At 45.5% G+C, this 25,531-nt stretch overlaps 1 protein-coding gene and 1 long non-coding RNA gene across 4 annotated transcripts in view; one reads left to right on the top strand and one right to left on the bottom strand.

Annotated features, from left to right (window-relative positions):
* Positions 1-299: 299 nt before the first annotated feature.
* Positions 300-24,581, bottom strand: LOC143933706 (uncharacterized). Its single transcript, XR_013263140.1, has 2 exons — positions 24,449-24,581; positions 300-2,109 (listed from the first exon to the last, which is right to left on the bottom strand). It is a non-coding gene; the product is annotated as an uncharacterized LOC143933706 (long non-coding RNA).
* LOC143933704 (uncharacterized) overlaps positions 18,843-25,531 on the top strand; it is a 32,636-nt gene continuing 25,947 nt past the window's right edge. The window contains exons 1-2 of one of the 3 annotated variants that reach the window (XM_077456694.1): positions 18,843-19,033; positions 24,475-24,543. Coding sequence is in view for 1 of the 3 variants with exons in the window: in XM_077456693.1 (XP_077312819.1) it covers positions 24,391-24,543 (153 nt within the window). In the remaining 2 variants the exon portion in view is untranslated. Of the gene's footprint in view, positions 19,034-24,313; positions 24,544-25,531 lie in introns of those variants that run through there. The other 2 variants (XM_077456695.1, XM_077456693.1) reach the window with 2 other exon arrangements.

The following is a 25,531-nucleotide window of genomic DNA, read 5'->3' as shown; positions in this document are numbered from 1 at the left end:
AAAAGATTGGTTAAACCCACAAGTGTGTTTTTTTTGTTGTTTTTTTACCACTACTATTCCTTTTATATTGGCTTTTGGAATTTACAAATGCAGCAAATTAGAAATCAGATGAAAGGTTTAGCACTGGAAAACGTTTTTTGATAGATAAAAAGTGCAATTTATATACAACTATATAGATCAGACCAAAATGAGGGGGAATGGGGGACAGAGGGACATTGCTCCAAATCAGGGACAGTCCCTCGAAATCAGGGACAGTTGAGAGCTATGTGATATCAATAAGTCTAAAAAAAGAGATGTAATAAAATTAGAAAAGTTTTATTTAACAATAGCATGTTGATGATGGTAGAAAGTGGGAACCAGAGAAGGCAAAATACAAGCAGATTAAACTTTGCTTTAAACTGTTATATGAGAAACTACCCATAATACTCCTTCAATTGGATTCCCAATTCCCATGATCACTTGCAAACCGGCTGAAGTTTCCTACTAGCAAGTGGAATGTCTATATATTGGTTCATGAAATAAAAGAGAGCACAAACGTCCATCTGCCGTTTATTTTTCCTGTATGTGGCATCATATGTCATGTTGTAAAGCGCTGAGCAAACTGTTGGCGCTATATAAATCCTGTATTATAATAATAATATGTCCTCAAAGTTCAGGAAAATTAAGTTTAGCTATAGAAAAAATTCACAATGATAGGCTATGGTATTATTATTTATTTTTTATTATATTATTATTATTATTATTATTATTATTATACAGTTTGCTCAGCACTTTACAACATGAGGGCAGATAGTACAGTCACAAAGCAATTCAATACAAGAGGAATCAGGGGGCCAAGAGCTTACAACCTAAAAGGGAGGGTGAAGCTATACAAAAGCTAATAACTGTGGGGGATGAGCTGATGGAGAAAATAAAAATACAGTTGTTGGGTGGAGGCAGGATAGGCTTCTCTCTAGAAAAGGGTTTTCAGGGGGGGCCTTAAGGTGTATATTTTTATAGGCAAACGAGGAACCCCTTAATAATTCACTGGTATGGCTGACCAATAATTGCCCACTATTGTTCTGCATCTTTTAATCCTCACTTGCATACATCGGCACCCACCTTCCATTATAACGGCTCTATAAGATGAGGGCAAAGCCACCAGATTTAAGTAGTAGAAGGTTCCCAGCTGAACCCCCTTCTCGTATACGTGCCCCTTAAGCCCCGATCACACGGGCCGAATGTAAGGAGACATCAGCCGGTTCAATAAAAACCAGCTGACATTCAGCCCGTGTGTATGTCAGTGGGTCAGACAGAAGCTGGTCGCTTGGCTGGCTTCTATCGGAGCATGCTGGAAAACCAACAGCCGACCGACTCCTAATTCAGCACCCTCAGCGAATGGCTAATAATGCTGATCGGAGTATTCTGGTGGGGGGGGGGGGGGGCAGAACAGCTCAGCGAGGGGGGATTACTGTACTAATGTTGGAATGTTAGTACAGTGGCTCTGACCGGAGCTGTCAGGTTGTTTTTTTCGGGTTGAACCAAAAATAAATAAAATTGTTAGTGTGTACCAGGCTTAAGTTTTATTTAAAGATCAGAGGAAGTTATTCTCTGTTACTCCATGTAAAACATCACCTAACAAAGGGGAAGGAGGAGACTGGAGCGGTCCAATGAGTATGACTTTTATGGCCCTTTTAAAGTATTTATTATGATTATTATTGTTTTTGATTTTATATACTGTATTTTGACAACTATTGAAAGGGGGGGGGGGGGCTTAGATTTAAAAGTATATCCCTCACTGGAGTAATGCTTTAAAAAAAAAATTAAATTAAGCTCTACAAGGGCCCCCCCATTTACATGTCTTCACTTTACACAGTATTTATTCATTTATTTGCTTTGTATACAATAGGGAAAAGTTAGTAACCTTTTTTTATTTTATTTTTTGGTCCATGACCCCCAAGAGTCACGCTTTTTGGCCTGGTGATCATTGTCAGCGGGACTAAAGGTGAAAGAATATCCAGAGTTTTGAGTGGTTTTGAGTGGTCACCAGAACGGGTGGTGAAGTGTAGTCTTCGGAGAAACTTTTTGCAGCGAAGATTCTCTCACTTCGAAGGGCTTTCCTCTGACTTCCTGTAAACATACATAAAGATATTACTGCTCTGGGTAGTCTTGCAGGTCATCCACTGCATACCTACAATACCGAGATCAATTTCCTCCCCGTATATCCAGATACCCTATTTTTCATATATTTTTTTTTATTTTTTTGATACACAACAAGCTTTATTGCAAGAGCTACAAACTCACACAGCCAGACTGTAGCACATTGCTCACAGCCAGACCCTCTCTTATTGGTTCCATGTTTTTCTCTAATAGGTGCTTAGTCATGAAGTAAATAAGTAATAAGTAAAAAAGATCTTGGCCATAATTATGCCCCTATTGGAGAGAAACAAGTGGAAATAGTAGGAAAGGGTCTAGGTATGTGCTACAGTCTTAATCGTGAAGTTCTAAGTTCTAATTCTAAATCTTCATCTTGGCCATGAAGGCTTTAGTCATAACCCCTATTGCAGAGAAGCAAGTGGAAGCAGTATGAGAGGGTCTAGGTATATGCTACAGCCTTGGCCATGAAGGTCTTTGTCATAACTGCACCCCTATTGGAGAGAAACAAGTGGAAGAAGTCGGAGAGGGTCTAGCTATGTGCTACAGTCTTAGACATGAAGTTTGTAGTCACAACTATGATCATATTGCAGAGAAACAAGTGGAAGTAGTAGGAGAAGATCTAGCTATGTGCTACCATCCCAGTCATGAAGATCTTCGTCATCTAGCTATGTGTCTTGGTCATGAAGGTCTTGGTCTTAGTCATGGAGGTCTTAGTCATAACTACGCCCCATTTGCAGAGAACCATGAGGAAGTAGTAGGAGAGGGCCTAACTATGTGCTACAGGCTTAGCCATGAAGGTCTTTGTCATAACTATGCCTCCATTGGAGAGAAACAAGTGGAAGTAGTAGAAGAGGGTCTAGCTATGTGCTACAGTCTTAGTCATGAAGGGTGTAGTCATAGCTATGACCCTATTTTAGAGAAACAAGTGGAAGTAGTAGGAGAGGATCTAGCTATGTGCTACCATCCCAGCCATGAAGGTCTAAGCCCTTGTACACACGGTCGGAGAATCCGTCGGAATGTGTCCTATCGGACCGTGTTGTCGGATAATCCGACTGTGTGTGGTATGCATCGGACTGATTCCGTCGGAATATCCGTTGGACCCAATTTTCCAACTTGTTGGAAATATTTTCCGACCAACTGGTTCGATCGGACATACTCCAATCATGTGTAGAGAATTTTGATCGGACCAAGTGCCATGCATGCTCAGATCAAATTCCTACATCAAAGCTATTGGCTACTAGCCTGAACGTAGTCCCATCGTAACGAAATTACGTCATCACGTTCTGAATGATCGGATTTTTCGACAACTTAGTCCGACCATGTGTATGCAACAGTTTCGGACAAGATCCGACGGGCAAAATCCGACGGACAAGATCCGACGGATTTGGTTGTCGAAATCTCCGACCGTGTGTACAGGGGCTTAGTCTTCTAGCTATGTGTCTTAGTCATAAAGGTCTTAATCATAAATATGCCCCTATTGGAAAGAAACAAGTGAAAGTAATAGGAGAGGGTCTAGCTATGTGCTACATCCTTAGTCATGAAAGTCTTCATCATAACTATCTCTCTATTGGAGAGAAACAAGTGGAAGAAGTTGGAGAGAGTATGTGCTACAGTCTTATTCATGAAGGTCTAAGACATAACTATGCCCTTATTTAAAAGAAGTAGGAGAGGGTATAGCTATGTGCTACAGTCTTAGTCATGAAGGTTGTAGCCGTACCTATAACCCCATTGCAAAGAAACAAGTGGAAGTAGTAGAAGAGGATCTATAGCTATGTGCTACCATCCCAGTTGGGAAGATCTTGGTCATCTAGCTATGTGTCTTGGTCATGAAGGTCTTTGTCATAACTAGGCCCCATTTGCAGAGAAGCAAGTGGAAGTAGTAGGAGAGGGTCTAGTGATGTGCTACTAAGTCATGAAGGTCTTAGTGATGTGAGTTTGCATCCTTCTGACTTGTATATACACACAGACAGCAATAAAACAAAAAGCAAGCTTGACAGGGTTTTTAATCATTCCCTACTCTAGCCAAAAAAAAAAGAAAATGTTTTGGCTTCAGATATACCTTTTTATAGTAGCTCTAAAGGTAACTTTCTTCTAGGCCCCTCGTCTGGTATTTAAACACAGCGGTATAAGTGGCACCCTACCCTTTCCAGTAGCCTGATCCATTTCCTCCAGGTCACAGCCACAGCAAGTGGTAGAATTTACGTGCTATAGAGTCACCAATTGGCTGCCTTGCATAAATCCAGTCGCTGCAACTCTAACCAGGAAGGATTGAGCCACTGGAGACATGTCTTCCATTGGTATGAATGACACTGCATGTAAAAATTGCATTTACCTGCGCCTTAAAAATTGCAGCTGCATGCAAAAAGTTTGGTCACCTCCTTCCCAAGAAATGCCCGTGACAATGCACAGAATAAGGCACAAGAAACAGTATATTAAAAAGGCACGCATTTTTTAAGTACAGAATGTAAATGGGCCCAGTACATGTGTGACACGCCTATTATTACTGCTCTTTCAATACGTGTCTCTGTGTTTTCTATATTAAAGATTGTCTCTCTACAACAGCATGTCCGTGTAGGGGGGCTGGGAATATCGCTAGCAAACAGATGTGCGCTGTTGTAAGTACGCCGACGATATGGCTGTCTGGTTTTCGTCATGTTTCTCGTCATGGTAAATTGCTTAATAAAGAAGTTGCTGTTAAACATGACATGACTGCGGTGTTTACATTCTGTATGTGTGTATAGCATGTTTAGGTGTGTGATTCCGGTGTGTAAGCATATCATTAGACTGCTTTCAGGGCAGCACAGCGGTTTATTCATTTCTGCCTTGCAGTCCTGGTATCCTCACTTCGAATCCCAGGTAGGATGCTATCTGCTCGGAATCTTCATATTCTGCCTGGGCTTGTGTGGGTATCTGCCATTTCCTAGCCCTTGGCCCAGTAAGGGTTTGCTTACATGAGCGTCACTCTGAAAAGCGATTCGCAGTGTTCACTTTTCAGAGGATGGCAGAGAAGTGGCTACTGCTACAGTGATGTTTTCCGCCTACTGAATGCCTGGTTATATAATTAATAATAATAAAAATATATATTATGAAATATATTATAGTGAAGGGAAAAAGTATTTGATCCCCTGCTGATTTTTGTGCATTTGCCCACTGACAAAGAAATGATCAGTGTGTATAATTTAAATTTTAGGTTTATTTTAACAGTGAGAGACAGAATAACAACAAAACTATCCAGAAAAACACATTTCAAAAAAGTTATAAATTAATTTGCATTTTAATGAGTGAAATAAGCATTTGACCCCTTCACAAAGCATGACTTAGTACTTGGTGGCAAAACCCTTGTTTGCAATCACAAAGGTCAGACATTTCTTGTAGTTGGCCACCAGGTTTGCACACCACTCAGGAGGGATTTTGTCCCACTCCTCTTTGCAGATCCTCTCCAAGTCTTTAAGGTTTTGAGGGTGGCGTTTGGTAACTCAGACCTTTAGCTCCCTCCACATATTTTCTATGGGATAAGGGTCTGGAGGCTGGCTAAACCACTCCAAGACCTTAATGTTCTTCTTGAGCCACTCCTTTGTTGCCTTGACCATGTGTTTTGGATCATTGTTGTGCTGGAATACCCATCCACGACCCATTTTCAATGCCCTGTCTGAGGTTAGGAGGTTCTCACCCAAGATTTGACATTACATGGCCCCGTCCATCGTTTCTTTGATGCAGTGAAGTTGTCCTGTACCCGCAGAAAAACACCCCCAAAGCATTATGTCTCCATGTTTGATGGTGTTCTTGGGGTCCTAGGAGGCATTCCTCCTCCTCCAAACACGGAAAGTTGAGTTGATGCCAAAGAGCTTGATTTTGGTCTCATCTGACCACAACACTTTCACCCAGTTCTCCTCTGAATCATTAACCACTTGCCGCCCGCCCTATAACAAATTGGCGGTGGCAAAGTGGTTGCATAATCCTGATCGGACGTCATATGACGTGATCAGGATTATGAGCCGATGCGCACCCCCGGGGGCGCGCATCGCGGCGATCGTTGTTGCGGGGTGTCAGTCTGACACCCGGCAACTACGATCTCGGTAAAGAGTCTTCGTCTGAGACTCTTTACCACGTGATCAGCCGTGTCCAATCACGGCTGATCACAGTGTAAATAGGAAAAGCCGGTGATCGGCTTTTCCTCACTCGAGTCTGTCAGACGCGAGTAGAGGAGAGCCGATCGGCTGCTCCTCTGACAGGGGGGTCTGTGCTGATAGATTATCAGCACAGCCCCCCGGAGGATGCCCACACTGGACCACCAGGGATGCCACCAGACCACCAGGGATGCCCAGGACAAGGTATGCCACCCTAGACCACCAGGGATTCCAGTCAGTGCCACAATGGATGCCAATCAGTGCCCATAATGGATGCCAATCAGTGCCCACAATGGGCATCACTGATTGGCATGCATTATTGTTTGGCACTGATTGGCATCCATTAGTACAATATATTTTAATACAATGCCGCCTATCAGTTCCCATGTGTGCCGCCTATCAGTGCCCATCCATGCCACCTATCAGTGCCCATCCATGCCCACCTGTGCCGCCTACCCATGCCCACCTGTGCTTCCTACCCATGCCCACCTGTGCCGCCTACCCATACCCACCTGTGCCGACTAACCCATGCCCACCTGTGCCACCTATCCATGCCCATCCATGCCAATCCGTGCCAGCTATCAGTGCCAATTTGTGCCACCTATCAGTGCCCATCCGTGTGGCGCCCATCGGTGCCGCCTATCAGTGCCACCTATCAGTGCCACATATCGGTGTCCATCAATGCCACCTCATCAGTGCCACTTCATTGGTGCCACCTCATCGGTGCCCATAAGTGCCGCCTTATCATTGCCCATCAGTGTAACCCCATCAGTGCCCATCAGTGAAGGAGAAAACTTACTTATTTGCAAAGTTTTGAAACTGAAACAAAAAGAAAACATTTTTTTTTTCAAAATTTTCTGTATTTTTTTATTTGTTTAGCAAAAAATAAAAACCGCAGAGGTGATCAAATACCACCAAAAGAAATCTCTATTTGTGGGAAAAAAATGATAAAAATGTCATTTAGCTACAGTGTAGCATGACCGCGCAATTGTCATTCAAAGTGCGACAGCGCTGAAAGCTCAAAATTGGTCTGGGCAGGAAGGTGTTTAACCACTTCAATACAGGGCACTTAAACACCTTCCTGCCCAGACCAATTTTGAGCTTTCAGCGCTGTCGCACTTTAAATGACAATTGCGCGGTCATGCTACACTGTACTCAAATGAATTTTTTTTCCCACAAATAGAGCTTTCTTTTGGTGGTATTTGATCACCTCTACGGTTTTTATTTTTTGCGCTACAAATAAAAAAATACCGAAAATTTTGAAGAAAAAAATGTTTTTTTTTTGTTTCAGTTTCAAAACTTTGTAAATAAGGCGGCACTGATGGGCACCAATGAAGTGGCACTGATAGGCGGCACTGATAGGCGGCACGGATGGGCGACACGGACGGACACTGATAGGTGGCACAAATTGGCACTGATAGCTGGTACGGATGGGCGGCACAGATGGGCGGCACAGATGGGCATGGATAGGCGGCACAGATGGGCACGGATAGGCGGCACAGGTGGGCACTGATAGGCGGCACAGGTGGGCACTGATAGGCGGCACAGGTGGGCACTCATAGGCGGCACAGGTGGGCACTCATAGGCGGCACAGGTGGGCACTCATAGGCGGCATTGGTGTTATACTATAGTAATGGATGCCAATCAGTGCCAAACAATAATGCATGCCAATCAGTGATGCCCATTGTGGGCACTGATTGGCATCCATTATGGGCACTGATTGGCACCCATTGTGCTGACTGGCATCCCTGGTGGTCTAGGGAGGATTACCTTTTCCCTGATGGTCTGGTGGCGTCCCTGGTGGTCCAGTGTGGGCATCCTCGGGGGGGCTGTGCTGATAATCGATCAGCACAGACCCCCCCCTGTCAGAGGAGCAGCCGATCGGCTCTCCTCTACTCGCGTCTGACAGACGCGAGTGAGAGAAAGCCGATCACCGGCTCTTCCCATTTACACTGTGATCAGCCGTGATTGGACACGGCTGATCACGTGGTAAAGAGTCTCCATTGGAGACTCTTTACCGAGATCGTAGTTGCCGGGGGTCAGACTGACACCCCGCAACAACGATCGCCGCGATGCGCGCCCCCGGGGGCGCGCAGTGGCTCATAATCCTGATCACGTCATATGACGTCCGGTCAGGATTATGAAACCACTTTGCAGCCGTCAATTGCCTATAGGGCGGGCCGCAAGTGGTTAAGTGCCCTGTATTGAAGTGGTTAAGATGCTCATTAGCAAACTTGAGACTGGCCTGTACATGTGCTTTCTTGAGCATTGGGACCTTGCGGACACTGCAGAATTTTAGTCCTTCATGACGTAGTGTGTTACCAATTGTTTTCTTGGTGACTATCGTCCAAGTTGCCTTGAGATTATTGACAAGATTCTCCCATGTAGTTCTAAGCTAATTCCCCACCATTCTCATAATCGTTGAAACTCCACAAGGTGAGAGCCTGCATGGAGTCCCAGACCGAGGGAGATTGACAGTTATTTTGTGTTTCTTCCATTTGTGAATAATCACACCAACTGTTGTCATCCTCCCACCAAGCTGCTTGGTGATGGTCTTGTAGCCCATTCCAGTCCTGAGTAGGTCTACAATCTTGTCCCTGACATCCTTGGACAGCTCTTTCGTCTTGGCCATGTTGGAGTTGTTAGAATCTGATTGCTTCTGTGGACAGGTGTCTTTTATACAGGTAACAAACTCAGATTAGGAGCACTCCCTTTTAAGAGAGTGCTTCGAATCTCAGATCGTTACCTGTATAGAAGACACCTGGGAGCCAGAAATCTTGCTGATTGATAGGGGATCAAATACGAATTTCACTCATTTAAACAAAAAAACCTGCAGTTGTCCTCACGAGACCAGAACCAGAAGACCAAACGAGCACACAGAATGCAATGTATGAGAAATTGAAAAATGTATTGGTTTATTAGTAATAAACTATCATAAAACTCCACAATAGGAGACAAAATTCTAAAGAAAGACACTGGAAATTTGACAAAAAAACAACCAGAAACATCAGCATCAAGGAATGTCTCTGGTTGTAACCATTAACAATACACAGCACAGGACAGGACACACAATAATGGGGTACACATAAACATTCGTCCGGACGCCACAAATCTATACATGGGTGGTCATGCCATGGCAAAAATGCCGTATAATGTGTCCTAATAATTAGTATAATAAGGCATGGACATCCATGTAGAGGTTTTGGCACCTATTGTGGAGTTTTCTGATAGTTTTTTTACTAATAAACAAATACATTTTATAATTTCTCATACTTTGCATTCTGTGTCACTCATTTGGTCTTCTGGTTCCTTCTCGTAAGGACAACTCCAGGTTTTTTTGTTTATATGCAGTATTTTTTTGACTAGAGTGATACTACCCATATGGGTATACAATGTCTTTGAAGAGGAAGTAAACCCTGATGGGTTTACTTCCTCTTTCATTCCCTGCAAAGGCAAAGCATAATGCATCGCATAGTAGTCCATTATGTGTCACTTACCTGACACAGGAGCCAGCGAAGTCACCGCTGTCCCCTGTAGTCCGGCGCATCCATCTTTTCGGTGGGGTCTCGCAGCTCCGCCGCTGTCATTCTGCGGAGCCGCGATGACGTCACTCCCGCGCATGCGCACGGGAGCCGACACGCGCGGCAGCTCCATTGTTGGAAAAGCCGCGCTCAGTGCGCCTGCGCGCCGCTGTCTACGGCGCATGCGCCGTAGACAGCGGTGCCTGTCTTCGGGCAAATATCTCCTAAACTGTATAGGTTTAGGAGATATTTCTTGGACCTACAGGTAAGCCTTAATCTAGGCTTACCTGTAGGTCAAAGTGGTTTGTAAGGGTTTACAACCACTTTGAGAAAACAATAGTGTGTTATTTACACACATATACATATGCCCTTCTTTTTCTTTTTTGTTTGAATTATTTCACTTATTAACCACTTAAGGACCGAGCCTCTTTTTGAGATGCGTTGTTTACAAGTTAAAAGCAGTTTTTTTTGCTAGAAAATTACTTAGAACCTCCAAACATTATAAATTTTTTTCTAACACCCTAGATCAGGCTTTCTCAACCTTTTAACCCTAGAGGAACCCCAAAAATAATTTTGAATTCTCGAGGAACCCTTACTAAAACCAAATCATCAGGGCTCAATAAGAACAATGCTGCTTATATTTGTGGTCAAAGGAAGAATGTCCTCCTCAAAGTGGTGTTTAGAATGCCACCCTTAAAGCGGTTCTTCACCCTAAAGGGGAAGTTCCGCTAGTATTATCCCTCCCCCCCTCCGGTGCCACAATCGGCACCTTTCGGGGGGGAGGGGGGTGCAGTTACCTGGATAATCCAGGTATCTGCACCCACTTCTGGCCAGACCGCCGCATGGCTCCACCCACCGCCGCATGGCTCCGCCCCCCGTTGTGTTCTGGGAAACACACAGTTCCCAGAGACACAGCGGGGAACCAGCGCAGCGCGACTCGCGCATGCGCAGTAGGGAACCGGGCAGTGAAGCCCTCTTGCTTCACTTCCCGATTCCCTGACAGAGGATGGCGGCGGTGGCTGCAGCGAGACGAGCGATCGCTCGTCATCTGCCGCCGACATCGCTGGAACCTGGGACAGGTAAGTGTGATATTATTAAAAGTCAGCAGCTGCAATATTAGTAGCTGCTGGCTTTTAATATTTTTTTTTTTCGTGCAGCTCCTCTTTAAAGACAGCTAAAAAGATATTTGGTGTCATGCTGCTGGCTTTGCTAAGTGGTGCTGAACCTTGAACTCTGTAGGCATCATCAAATAGGTGGTTCATCAGCCACAGCTCAAGGAACCCCTAGCAACCTCTGAAGGAACCCCAGGGTTCCAGGAAACACTGGTTGAGAATTGCTGCCCTAGAGAATAAAATGGCAGTCATTGCAATACTTTCTGTCACACCGTATTTGCACTTACAAGAGCACTTTTTTTGGAAAAAATACACTTTTTTGAATTAAAAATAAGACAACAGTAAAGTTAGCCCATTTTTTTTATACTGTGAAAGATAATGTTACGCCGAGTAAATTGATACCCAACATGTCACGCTTCAAAATTGCACCCGCTCGTGGAATGGCGACAAACATTTACCCTTAAAAATCTCCATAGGCGTTGTTTAAGCCCTTGTACACATGAAAGTGGTGTTGCATACACACGGCAGGACAAAGTTGTCAGAAAATCCAATCGTTCGGAACGTGATGACGTTCGGTCGTTGCGACGGGACTACGTCGCGACTAGTAGCCAATAGCTTTGGTCTCGTAATTTGAGCTGAGCATGCGTGGCACTTTGTCCGATCGGAATTCTCTACAAACGATCGGACAAAGTCTGATTGGATCAAGTTGTCGGAAAATTTTAAATCCAGCTCTCAAACTTTGTTGGTCGGACATTCCGACGGAAAAAGTCCAATGGAGCCCACACACGGTCGGATTATCCAACAACGCGGTCCGATCGGACTGTTTCTGTCGGAATGTCCGACCGTGTGTACAAGGGCTAAAAAATTCTACAGGTTGCATGTTTTAAGTTACAGAGGAGGTCTAGTGCTAGAATTATTGCTCTCACTCTACCGATCGCGGCAGTACCTCACATGTGGTTTGAACACCGTTTTCATATGCGGGTGCTACTCACATATGCATTCCCTTCTGCACACATTCTGTAAACATCCCTTGTAATAAAAAAAAGCATGACAGGACCTCTTAAATATGAGATTGGGGTCAAAAAGACCTCGGATCCCATATTTACACTTGAATGCAATAAAAAAACAAAAAAATTCCCATTTAAAAAAATAATTTAAAAAAATGACCCTTTAAGAGCTGTGAGCGGAAGTGACGTTTTGACGCGCTGCATTGGTATGAAGACGGGTGGGGGCTATCTTCCCTTCACTCGTCTCAACGCCAAGCCAGAGTGAAGATCCGATTGCCACCGCCACCGTGAACAGATCCGGTAAGTGGCGGATGGCCCACTTACAAAGAAATTAAAGTGGAGGGCCACCCTGAAAAACAAAAATACATTAAAATTTAGCAAAAAATCAGAAAAAAAAAATGAAATTTTTTTTTTTTTTAACCACTTTCAGACCGGACCATTTTGCTGGTAAATGACCAGAGGTCTTTTTACACTTTGGCACTGCGCTGCTTTAACTGGTAATTGCGCGGTCATGCAATGTTGTACCCAAACAAAATTTGCGTCCTTTTCTTCCCACAAATAGAGCTTTCTTTTGATGGTATTTGATTGCCTCTGCGATTTTTATTTTTTGCAATATAAACGTAAAAAGACCGCAAATTTTGAAAAAAAATGATATTTTCTACTTTTTGTTATTAGAAAAATCCAATAAACTCAATTTTAGTCATACATTTAGGCCAAAATGTATTCAGCCACATGTCTTTGGTAAAAAAAAAGTCAATAATTGTATATTTATTGGTTTGCGCAAAAGTTGTCACATCTACAAACTAAGGTACGTTTTCTGGAATTTACGCAGCTTTTAGTTTACGACTGCCTATCTCATTTCTTGAGGTGCTAAAATGGCAGGGCAGTACAAAACCCCCCCAAATGACCCCATTTTGGAAAGTAGACCCCCTAAGGAAATTGATAAGAGGCATGTTGAGCCCATTGAATATTTTATTTTTTTGCCTCAAGCGATTGAATAATGACAAAAAAAAAAATTTTTTTTTTTTTTTACACAAAGTTGTCACTAAATGATATATTGCTCACACATGCTATGGGCATATGTGAAATAAAACCCCAAAATAAATTCTGCTGCTTCTCCTGAGTACGGGGATACCACATATGTGGGACTTTTTGGGAGCCTAGCCGCGTACGGGGCCCCGAAAACCAAGCACCGCCTTCAGGCTTTCTAAGGGCGTAAATTTTTGAGTTCACTTCTCACTACCTATTACAGTTTTGAAGGCCATAAAATGCCAAGATGGCACAAAACCCCCACAAATGACCCCATTTTAGAAAGTAGACACCCCAAGCTATTTGCTGAGAGGCATGTTGAGTCCATGGAATATTTTATATTTTGCCACAAGTTGCGGGAAAATTACAAACTTTTTTTTTTTTTTTTCACAAAGTTGTCACTAAATGATATATTGCTCACGCATGCCATGGGCATATGTGAAATGACACCCCAAAATAAATTCTGCTGCTTCTCCTGAGTACAGGGGTTACCACATATGTGGGACTTTTTGGGAGCCTAGCCGCGTACGGGGCCCCGAAAACCAAGCACTGCCTTCAGGCTTTCTAAGGGCGTTACAGTTTTGAAGGCCATAAAATGCCAAGATGGCACAAACCCCCCCCAAATGACCCCATTTTGGAAAGTAGACACCCCTAAATTTAGGGGTACACTAGTGAGACTAGGTAATAAATGGCGGGTGCCCTGAAACTATAAAAAAATAACTAACCAACCAGCGTCACCTGTAACAGTTATATGGTGATCACTGGTGAATGGGTTAACTAGGGGCAATCAGGGGGCTTTATGCGGTAGTATATGGGGGTCCCTGGCGGGTGCGACACGAATTCAGCCATACTATCTGTATAGCTGAACTCGAATCGCACAGAGATCGGATGTGATTTGCACTGCAGTGCGGTGCGAATCACATCCGTTCTCATAAACCGCTGCAATGTGAACCCAGCCTTAGTGACACTGGCGACGGGGGGTGATCACGGGGTTAAACCTTTATTGGGGGGGTTAGGGGGGTACCTTAGAACTAAAGGGGGCTAACCCTAACTGCCCTAACAGTTATTAGTCACAAATGACACCCGCCGGGTGATCAGGGGGTTAAACCTTTATTAGGTAATAAATGGCGGGTGCCCTGAAACTATAAAAAAATAACTAACCAACCAGCGTCACCTGTAACAGTTATATGGTGATCACTGGTGAAAGGGTTAACTAGGGGGCAATCAGGGGGCTTTATGCGGTAGTATATGGGGGTCCCTGGCGCTATAAAAAGCTGCGGCGAACCTAAATACCTACCTGCCTAACTAGCGTCACCTGTGACACTAATACGGCGATCAGAAAAATGATCGCTTATTAGGCTGGGTTCACACTGGAGCGATGCGGAAACACCGCGAATCCGCGGCGGGTTCCCGCATCGCATGCCTCCCGGCGGCAGTTCACACTGCCCTATGCGAACTGCTGGGAGTGTCAGTGAAATGTTACTGACACCCCCAGATCAGTTCGCATATCGCAGTGCGATCTGCAAACTCGGATCGCATGGTGTGAACACCCATGCGATACGATTCTGCTGCGGGCCAAAAAAAGGGTCCCGTGCGAATTTGCGGCGGGTGCGGCGGGTGCGGCGAATGGCTGAACTCGAATCGCACAGAGATCGGATGTGATTTGCACTGCAGTGCGGTGCGAATCACATTCGTTCTCATAAACCGCTGCAATGTGAACCCAGCCTTAGTGACACTGGCGACGGGGGGTGATCACGGGGTTAAACCTTTATTGGGGGGGTTAGGGGGGTACATTAGAACTAAAGGGGGCTAACCCTAACTGCCCTAACATTTATTACAGTCACAAATGACACCAATGCAAAAAAAAAAAAAAATGACATTGGTGTCACTGTGACTGGGGGGCAGGGGTAATTGGGGGGTGATCGGGGGGTAAAGGGGGGGTGTGAGTGTGCCTGGCATGTTCTACTGTGTGTGTAGAGTGTTGGTGCAACTCACCGATCCGCTCTCCTCCGTGTCGGAACGAAAAATACCGACACGGAGGAGAGAATACATCACTTCCTCTCCTGTGTTTACATTACAGGAGAGGAAGTGATGTCACGGGGGATTTCTATTCGTCGGGAGCGATCGCGAGGGGGTGGCCATGAATGAATGGCCGTCCCCTCGTCCGGGATCGCTCCCGAACGAATACCGACCGCCGCAGGCACCGGGCGGGGGCCCGATCGGGCCCCCGACCCGCGGGAGGCAAGGGACGTACATGTAAGCCCTTATGCCTGCCCGTGCCATTCTGCCGACGTACATCGGCGTGCGGCGGTCGGCAACTGGTTAAACTTACCAGAAATGCCTGTTGCCAGGCATATCGTCCTAATCTGCCTCTTCCTCCTCCGCGGTGATCTTCGGTCTTCTCTCTTCCGTGCGGCATCTTCTGGGTAATGGGGCGCTGTGTGTTCTGGGAACTGTGTGTCCCAGAACACAGCGCGCCCCATTCACAAAGCGCCCGAGAGCCGAGGGATGGGTCAGCCGAGGGCGGCCGACATCGCGGGCGCCCTGAACAGGTAAGTCTGCTTATTAAAAGTCAGCAGCTACAGTGTTTGCAGCTGCTGACTTTTAAAAAAAAAATGTTTAAAGCTGGCTCTCCTCTTTAAGGGTCTATAATTTTATTGTAGGTGTATAATAAATGATAGAGACAGAATATCAACCACATCAAGAAAAAACACGATAGAAATGTTATAAATTGAGTTCAAATTTGATCCCTGAGCAAAACATGACTTCGTACTTGGTGGGAAACCCTTGTTGGCAAGCACAGAGGTCAGACGTTTCTTGTAGTTGGTGACAAGGTTTGCACACATCTCAGGAGGGATCGTGGTCCACTCTTCTTTACAGATCTTCTCTAAATCCTTAAGGTTTCTTTGCTGCTGCTTGGCATCTCAAAGTTTCAGCTCCTTTCATACATTTTTTATAGGATTATGGCCTGGAGACTGACTAAGCCCCTCCATGACCTTAATGTGCCTCTTCTTGAGCCACTCCTTTATTGCCTTGGCTTTATGTTTTGTGTCATTGTCATGCTGGAAGACCCATCCATGACCCATCCTCAGTGTTCTGGCTGAGGGAAGAAGGTTCTCATCCAAGATTTACAATACATGGCCCCGTTCATTGGCCCCTCAATGCGGCAAAGTTGGCTTGTACCTTTAGCGGAGAAACAGTCCCAAAGCATCATGTTTCCACCTCCGTGCTAGACTGTAGGGATGGTGTCATAGCTAGCATTTTTCTTCCTCCGAAACACAGCAAGTCCAGTTAATGCCAAAGAGCTACATTTTTGTCTCATCTGGCCACAGCAATTTCTCTCAATTCTTCTCTAAATTATTTAGATGTTCATTGGCAAACTTCAGACGGGCATGTACATGTGCCTTCTTCAGGAGAAGTATTTCAATCCATGGTGGTGTATTGTGTTACCAATGAAGCAGCATTGATGGTTACAGGTAGGGTGCATTGTTGGACACAGGTGAAGCCGCATTGATGGACACAATTAAGCGTATATTGAGTGGTTTTCTCAAAAGTTATAGTGTCTACATACTATGGGATATATATATATATATATATATATATATTTTTTTTTTTTTACTAGTAATGGTGGCAATTAGTGACTTATAGCAGTACTACAATATTGCAGCGGACAGTCAGACACTAACTGACACTTTTTGGGGACCAGTGACCCTAATACAGTGATCAGTGCTAAAAATATGCACTGTCACTGTACTAACACACTGGTTGGGAAAGGGTTAAACAGAGGCAATCAAAGGGTTAACTGTAAACCTAGCCAGTGTTTTAGTATACTGTGTCTTACTAAGGGAAGACATGGATCCTAGTCCCTGCTTTGCAGCAACACAGAATCCATGCTTTCCCTCCTGTCAGGCTAGCTGCTAAAATCTGTTTACATAGGCAGACTTCCATTCTACCTCTGTGCTGGATGATCGGCGGGTGGCGGCAGTACATGCAGGTCAGCTCCGCTGTGTAAAATCACAGCGGTAGTGGCCCGCCAGTGGTGTGCGTGTCATAGCTTCCAACAGTCCCAATTTTCCCGGACATTCAGGCCCTTTTCCCCGGTCTGTCTGTGTCCCGGGAAAAATCAGAGGGAAATTGGCATTGTCCCGTCAATCCATCACCGGCCGACCAGTTTCCAGCTGTAATAACATGGTCACCGGGGATCTTCCATGTGGCTAGCAGGTCTCTTCCGTGTGTTTACTGTGGAGAGGGGATGGGCCTCCGACCAGGGCAGCTAATCGGCTACTCTCTTCAGAGCAATTTACTTGTACACTGCAGCTGATTGGCTCCAAAGGTCGGAGGCCTCTCCCCTCTCCACTGTACACATGGAAGAGGCCTTCTAGTTGCATGAAGAACCCTCAATTCTCAGTGAGCTGTCACCCAGAGGTGCAGGGAGGGAGGCTGCAGGCACCAGGATGTTGCAGGTGAATGGCCATGTCTGGGGTGATGATGATCTGCTGGACAATCTGTGTGTTGGGGGAGTACAGAGCGCTGTGTTGGAGGTGCACATCATGTCCTGTACCATGTCTGCACCCTCTCACCCACCATGTCTACACCCTCTCATCCCCTCACGTACCATGTCTGTACCCTCTCACGTACCTTGTCTGCACCCTCTCCTGTACCATGTGATACCATGACATCATATAATACTGCATGACATCCTGCAATACGCCGTGACATCATAGAATATTGCATGACATTCTGCAATACGCCATGACATAATAGAATATTGAATGACCATGTCTGCACCCTCTCACCCACCATGTCTGCACCCTCTACCCACGTCTGCACCCTCTCACCCACTATGTCTGTACCCTCTCACCCACCATGTCTGCACCCTCTCTCCCACCATTTCTGTACCCTCTCACCCACCATGTCTGTACCCTCTCACCCACCATGTCTGCACCCTCTCTCCCACCATTTCTGTACCCTCTCACCCACCATGTATGCACCCTCTCACCCACCATGTCTGTAGCCTCTCACCCACCATGTCTGCACCCTCTCACCCACCATGTCTGTACCCTCTCACCCACCATGTCTGTACCCTCTCACCCACCATGTCTGTACCCTCTCACCCACCATGTCTATACCCTCTCACCCACCATGTCTATACCCTCTCACCCACCATGTCTGCACCGTCTCTTGTATCATCTCCACACACTCTCTGGCCCTCTCCCTTTCTCCCTCCCTCTCTCTCCCTCCATATTGCTTTCATCTCAGACTCTTACTACACCCTCAGTTTCCAGGTCAGCTAGGCGTCTCTTAGCGACGTCCTAGAAGTTTTCCAGTGAGGCTTCATGAGGTAAATAAATGGCCTATACCTATAGCAGGGGAATTATTCAACTTTGGTCAAAGTCGTACAGCTTTTTCTTTTTTTATCTTCGCTGCACCTCAGGCATGTCCATTAGGCGCAGTAGAATTCGCTTCTATGTGTATTACCTGCTAAGTGCATAATGACTTATTTTTTTTACTCTGTCGCTGCGCCCAGTACTGGTGGTGTGTATGCGTACATCCAGCAGCACTGTGCCAGGTTTTGACACGCAGATGAGGCACCTGGATTTGCCACACGACTGTGCCCACATGAAAGGAGGCCTTGCGGAGGCTTTTGGGCCCATGCTTGGTGGACGCTCGCTGCAATGCATGACACATCACTTGTTTTTATTTAAAAACTTTATTACAAATCTAATGCCCTAAATAGAATGCTGCCAGACACCACATCTCTCCTGCCTATATCGTATTTTACAGCCTATGTTCTGCACAATACAAATTTCCCACAACCAAGATGGCCGCCGAAGCCGGACGATCGCAAGACGCAGAGCCTCTTTACGGCGTGCGGCGTGACGTCCCGGGCGCTGCCAGCACAGTCCCGCCCACCGCCGAAAAAATCGGCTCAGGAGCTGGAGAGGTAAGAAGGGCGGAGTCACGTGATCTGGGCTGTCAAACCGTGGGATGTCAGAGGGCGCGAGGTGATTGGGAAAAAAGGGGGCGGGGTCACAGCGCTGCTCTGTACTAAGTGCTCATCAGCGGTCCGCCCTGTGATCAGTCACGTGATCCTTGGAAAGGTGAGTGTGTAGGGTGCATAGTGGGATGTGACAGGTGACAGCTTACTGTGTGATAGTCTGCAGTACTGCGTGACATCATAGAATACTGTATGATATTCTACAATACTGCATGACATCATTTAATACTATATGACTTTCTTGAGTATGACTTGACAGCTTATAATACTGCAAAGCATGCTGCAATACACCATGACATCATAGAATAATGCATTACATTCCGCAATACGCCATGACATCATCCACTATTGCATGCCATTCCGCAATATGCCATGACATCATAGAGTATTGCATGACATTCCGCAATAGGCTGTGACATCATAGAATATTGCATGACATTCCGAAATACGTTGTGAAATCATAGAATATTGCATGACAATCTGCAATTCGCCATGACATCATAGAATACCGCATGACATTCTGCAATACGCCATGACATTCTGCAGTACGCTGTGACATCATAGAATAATGCACAACATTCCGCAATGTGGCGTGACATCATAGATTAATGCATGACATTCCGCAATACGCTGTGACATCATAGAATAATGCATGACATTCCGCAATACGCTGTGACATCATAGAATAATGCATGACATTCTGCAATACGCCGTGACATCATAGAATATTGCACGGCATTCTGTAATACAATGTAACATCTTAGAATAATGCACAACATTCCGCAATACGCTGTGACATCATAGAATAATGCATGACAACCTGCAATTCTCCATGACATCATAGAATATTGCATGACAATCTTCAATTGGGCATGACATCATAGAATATTGCATGACGTTTTGCAATATGCTGTGACATCATAGAATAATGCATGATAATCTGCAGTTCTCCATGACATCATAGAATATGTCATGATATTCTGCAATACGCTGTGACATCATAGAATATTGCATGACAATCTGCAATTCTCCATGACATCATAGAATATTGCATGACATTCCGCAATGCACTGTGACATCATAGAATATTGCATGACATTCCGCAATACGCCGTGACATCTTACAATATTGCACGGCATTCTGCAATACGCCGTAACATCATAGACTATTGCATGATATTCCGCAATACGTCATGACATTCTGTAATACACCGTGACATCATAGAATATTGCATGACAATCTGCAGTTCTCCATGACATCATAGAATATTGCATGACATTCCACAATATGTCATGGCATTCTGCAATATACCGTGACATCATAGAATATTGCATGACGATATGCAATTCTTCATGACATCATAGAATATTACATGACAATTCACAATATGCAGTGACATCATAGAATATTGCATGACAATCCGCAATACGCTGTGACATCATAGATTATTGCATGACAATCCGCAATACGCCGTGACATCATGGAATACTTCATGACATGTAATATTGTATGGCATCATACAGTACTGGATTACATTTTACAATAGGCCATAACATCATACAATACTATATGACATATTGACATTATTTGCTAAGATGCATGCCTAATATTTCAGGTTCCTAGGGGAGGAGGCAGACCTTGCTACCTAGCATCCCTGGTGCTAGGATGCGGGCTTAATGTCCCTGGTTGTTACGGAAGGAGGAAAGCCTTGCTATCTAGCATCTTTGGTTACTAGGATGCAGGCCTTATATCTCAGGTTGTTAAGGAAGGGGGCAAACCCTGCTGCCTAGTGTCTTTGGCTACTGGCCTGCGGGCCTAATGTCCCAGGTTGCTAAAGAAGAAAGCAGACCCTGCTGCCTAGCATCCTTGGTTGTTAGGGTGCAGGCCTAATGCCCCAGGTTGGTAGGGAAGGAGGCAGACCCTGCTGCCTAGTGTCCTTGGTTGCTAAGGTACAGGCTGAATGTCCCAGGTTGCTAAGGAAGAAGGCAGACCCTGCTGCCTAGCGTCCTTGGTTTCTAGGATGCGGGCTGAATGTCCCAGGTTGCTTAGGAAGGAGGTGGACCCTGCTGCCTAGCGTCTTTGGTTGCTAGGATGCGGGCTGAATGTCCCAGGTTACTCAGGAAGAAGGTGGACCCTGCTGCCTAGCGTCCTTGGTTGCTAGGTTGCAGGCCTAACGTCCCTAGTTTCTAGGTTAAGGAGGTGGACCCTGCTGCCTAGCATCCTTGGTTGCTAGGATGCAGGCCTAATGTACCCGGGTTATTAGGGAAGGAGGTTGACCCTGTTGCCTAGCGTCCTTGGTTACTAGCATGCAGGCCTAATGTCCCAGGTTTCAAAGGAAGGGGGTAGACCCTGCTGCCTAGCATCATTGGTTGCTAGGATAAAAGCCTAATGTCCCAGGTTGCTAAGGAAGGAGGCAGACTCTGCTGCTTAGTGTCCTTGGTCGGTAGGATGCAGGCCTAATGTCCCTGGTTGCTATGGAAGTGAGTGGACCATGCTGCCAGTGAAGTTCCATGTGTACTTTGAGTTTGGTTATACTAGGCACATGTAAACATTGCAAAAGCATTACATATATACAGCATACTGAGAAGATTTTACCCTGCTGCCAGGGTAAATAAATATACCTGCCTAAATGGGCTCTTGAACAGCAGCTACCCTACTGAGGAAGTCCACCCAGTCACGTGACCTGTGTTAGACAGAGAGTTCTCCGTGAAGTACTACAGGCTCACTACTGCCACCTACATTTTATGAATTGGCCGCAAAATGCGGGCTGTGGGATTGGACTGTAGAGTATAACTAAAAGCTGATAACGATATCTGCTTTACTTTATAAACTGGCTCCTTAGTCACTGACCTGGACCAGATATATATCCAGGGATCTCACTTCACTGGTCGCATGCTTGTTTCAGGTCATTGACTCAAAGTATTGACAACACCAGATTATCTTGATAGGCAGGCAACATGCAATACGGGCCCATTCACACTCTCACATCCAATTCAAACAAATCCATCCTGAAAGGCATCCCAATGCACCTTGCCAATGGACGTGCGTTGCCGCAAACATATCATGTAGCAGCACACTAACGTGTTGAGTTGCACTACACTGTTGAAAATACTACATGCACTACTTTTGGCCCGTGATGAATTACATGAGTTGGTGCGACGCTGTATCCTAAACTTTTACACCTGCAGTCTACTGCACAGTCAGTACCACAGAGCTCACGCTGGGGGATGAAGAAGCAGCACAAAGAGCCAATCGGGTGCGTTGCTTTACAAGGAACATGCTGATAGGAGGATTGAGCAGAGTAACAGAGAGATGAGCCCATCGGCATGTTGCTTCTTCCTTCACTGTCCAGTAAAAGGGTTGGAAGGGGGCCTGTAAGCGAAAATGAAACGGCAGAGAAAGATCAGGTCCCAACATTTTGCAGGAGTGTCAATCTCCAGTGCCCACCTGTTACAGTACTGGATTCCTGCCAGGTCTTCCGGGATTCCTCACAGGATCCCCACCAGAATTCTAACATCCTTAAAACCTCCAGAGCTTCCAGAGTTCCTAGTAACAATGCTAGATGTGTCCACCGACCAGAAGTGCTCGTGATGTATCTTCTGGCCAGCTACCTGAGAGCAAAAACACTCTAATGCCCCGTACACATGATTGGATTTTCCAACAACAAATGTTGGATGTGAGCTTGTTGGATGAAAGTCCGACCGTGTGTATGCTCCATCGAACATTTGTTTGAGCTTTGAATGTTGGCTAGCAGGTTCTCAAATTTTCCGCCAACAAAACTTTGTTGTTGGAATTTCCGATCGTGTGTACACAAGTCCAAAGTACAAAAGATCACGCATGCTCAGAATCAAGCAGAAGAAGCCGCACTGGCTATTGAACTTCCTTTTTCTTGGCTCGTCGTACGTCACCGCGTTCTCGCGTACGGAATTGTTGGCCAACATTTGTGTGACTGTGTGTATGCAAGACAAGTTGGAGCCAACAACCTTCAAACAAAAATCCACGATTTTGTTGGCGGAAAGTCCGATCGTGTGTACCGGGCATAATACTTACTTGCCAGTTGCCTGTTTGTTCTCAATCTGGATTGACCGGCCTATTTGCTTGCCAACTGTGGAACCTGACTATTCTACTCTCACTTGCTGCTGGCCTAGACCTCTGCTCTGACTTGACTACTCTCCTGCCTGCCACAACCTTTGTCTGGACCTGACTACTCTCTTGTCTGGCACAATCTTTGCCTGTACCTGACTACTCTTTTCTGTGAGGCCTGCCATGACTTCTACCTGGACCTGACTACTCTCTTGCCTGCTGCCTGTGCCTGGATCTGACTTCACTCTTGCCTGCTGCCTGCCACAACCTCTGTCTGAAACTGAATAAGCTCTTGTCTGCCATCTGCCACTACCTGTCTGGACCTGACTACTTTTTTGCTTGCCAGGTCTCCTGCCTGGAGCTGGCTACTCTTATCTGCTGCCTTAAATGACCTCTGCCTGAACCTGACCACTCTCTGCCATGACTTCTTTCTGGATCTGACTACCTTCTTGTTTGCCGTCTGCCATGACCTCTGCCTGGAACTAACTACTCTCTTGTCTGCTGCCTGCCACTATCTCTGCCTGGACCTGACTACTCACTTGCCTGATAGTGACCTCTCCCTGTACCTGACTACTCAATTGCATGCTGCCTACCACAACCTTTGTGTGGACTTGACTACTGACTTTCTTGCTGCCTGCCACGATCTCTGCCTGAACCCAACTAATCTCTTGTCTACCACCTCATAAAAAGTCTCTACACCATAGCCCTTCTGTTCCAGCAACCCCTTGGTGGAGTTATCCCAGGGGCCACGACCTGCTGCCCTTTTCCATCAAAGAAAACCAGGGCCCTCTAGGGTTTCCAGCCCATCTCCACCATCAGGAGCTATGGTGAAGACCAACAGGTAATGAGACTCCACAGCTTAGATGGGGCACTATAATACCTTGTAGCTCTCATCGGTATCTTCCTCTGACCTCCACCCATTACAGAAAACCGTAGTGACTGAATGACACCGTGCCAACAAATGGAATGTATCACAGTGCCACCTTGGTGCACCATGCCAACGAACAAATGATGCAGCTCAGTGCACTAATCCGTGCTGTTCAAAATGCTGCTTGCAAAAATGTAACCCATTCAATATATCGGATTGCCCCAACACAACGAGCATGCGTTTAACCCACCACAGCGGACGGGGCTGGTGTAAAGGGGCCTTTATAGAATCCGGTCTGCAGTGCATCGTCCTCCCAGCACAGACTGCAACATAGCTTTTTTCAGCAAAGCGCCCAGACTATTGTAATGTTATGAGTTGGTGCATTTTTTTTTTTTGCTTTTCCGTAAAACATCAAATTAAAAATATCCCCCTAAATGCAACAAGCTTGCGTTTATAGCGGCTCTTAAATATCCATACAATTCCCAATAGAGGCTCTTTCTATAAGCAGAATGCTGATTTTATGCGGTTCTGCTGGCGATTGTATAAAAGATTTATGCGGATACTTACACGCCTTATGTCCTCACATCAAACAGGTTCTCGGAAGCCGCGGCACCGGGCCGCCAGCGCTCGGAGTGAAGTCTAATTACAGCGAATGGGAGACGGTGAGGAATTTTTGCTGCTACATTAACATTCTCGGGGAAATTTTCACAGCTGTCTGCCGCTTGTCAATATCCAGATCACACAGTCTCCACTAAGCAAATGTTATTTTACTAAATGGGAGGCGGCATCATTACCGGCTCGCTTCCTGCGCGCACAAACATCTTCTATAATTGGAACGTACGTGATGGGGGAAAAAAAATAAATGTTATGCAAAATAAAATGATCTGCACCTTTTTCGGCAGTGCTGCAGAGCGGGGATTAAAGGGAAAGTCGGAGAGAGGATGATTGTTCAGTAGATGTAATGACCATCGTAATCTCAATTGTTCGGTTGGTGTACGCTTTTAAGGAGACCTCTGTGCTATAGAGCTGCTTTGCCCAGAAAGTGAGACTCACTATTTCTGATCCTGTAGTTTTTTGTCGTGTTTTTTTTAATTTTTTTTTTAAATCTGACACCTACAAATATAGATGAAAGTATAGTCAGGGGGATTTGTCTCTGTGAGATAATCAATACCTGGATGTGGCTTCAGAAAACCAGAGATGCAGCTCCAGTCTCCTTCATCCCCATCTGATGGCTCACACTGTGGGTGCTGGCTGCCTAGAGCCCGTCCTGGCTCTGTGTACTTAATCTAGCTAGATGTCAGAAACCATGAATCAGACTGAGACAGAAGTACAGTTAAATCACACTTGTTTAATAATAATAATAAAAAAAGATAAACAAAGTAAATGTAGTCCAAACATAGCCAAAGTTCAGGAACCAGAACGGATAGTCAGACAAGCCAAAACGTCAGGGAGCCAGAGAACAGCGTAGTAGAACAGCAAGCAGGATCTGGAGCCAGAAGGAATGTCAGCCAAGCAAGTCTTTAACAGGAACACAGGAGAGCGTCTCTAGAGATGTGACCAAGAGATCATCTGGACTGGACGGTTTAAGTAGACAGGACTGACGAGCAGGATATCATCAACAGGTGAGTCACTGTGGAGAGATAGGAGCTG

The sequence above is a fragment of the Lithobates pipiens genome, unplaced genomic scaffold (assembly GCF_037356315.1).
Source record: "Lithobates pipiens isolate NorthernLeopardFrog02 unplaced genomic scaffold, aLitPip1_a1.2 Scaffold_27, whole genome shotgun sequence".
Lineage (NCBI taxonomy): Eukaryota > Metazoa > Chordata > Amphibia > Anura > Ranidae > Lithobates > Lithobates pipiens.
This window is presented reverse-complemented; position numbering and strand designations above follow the sequence as displayed.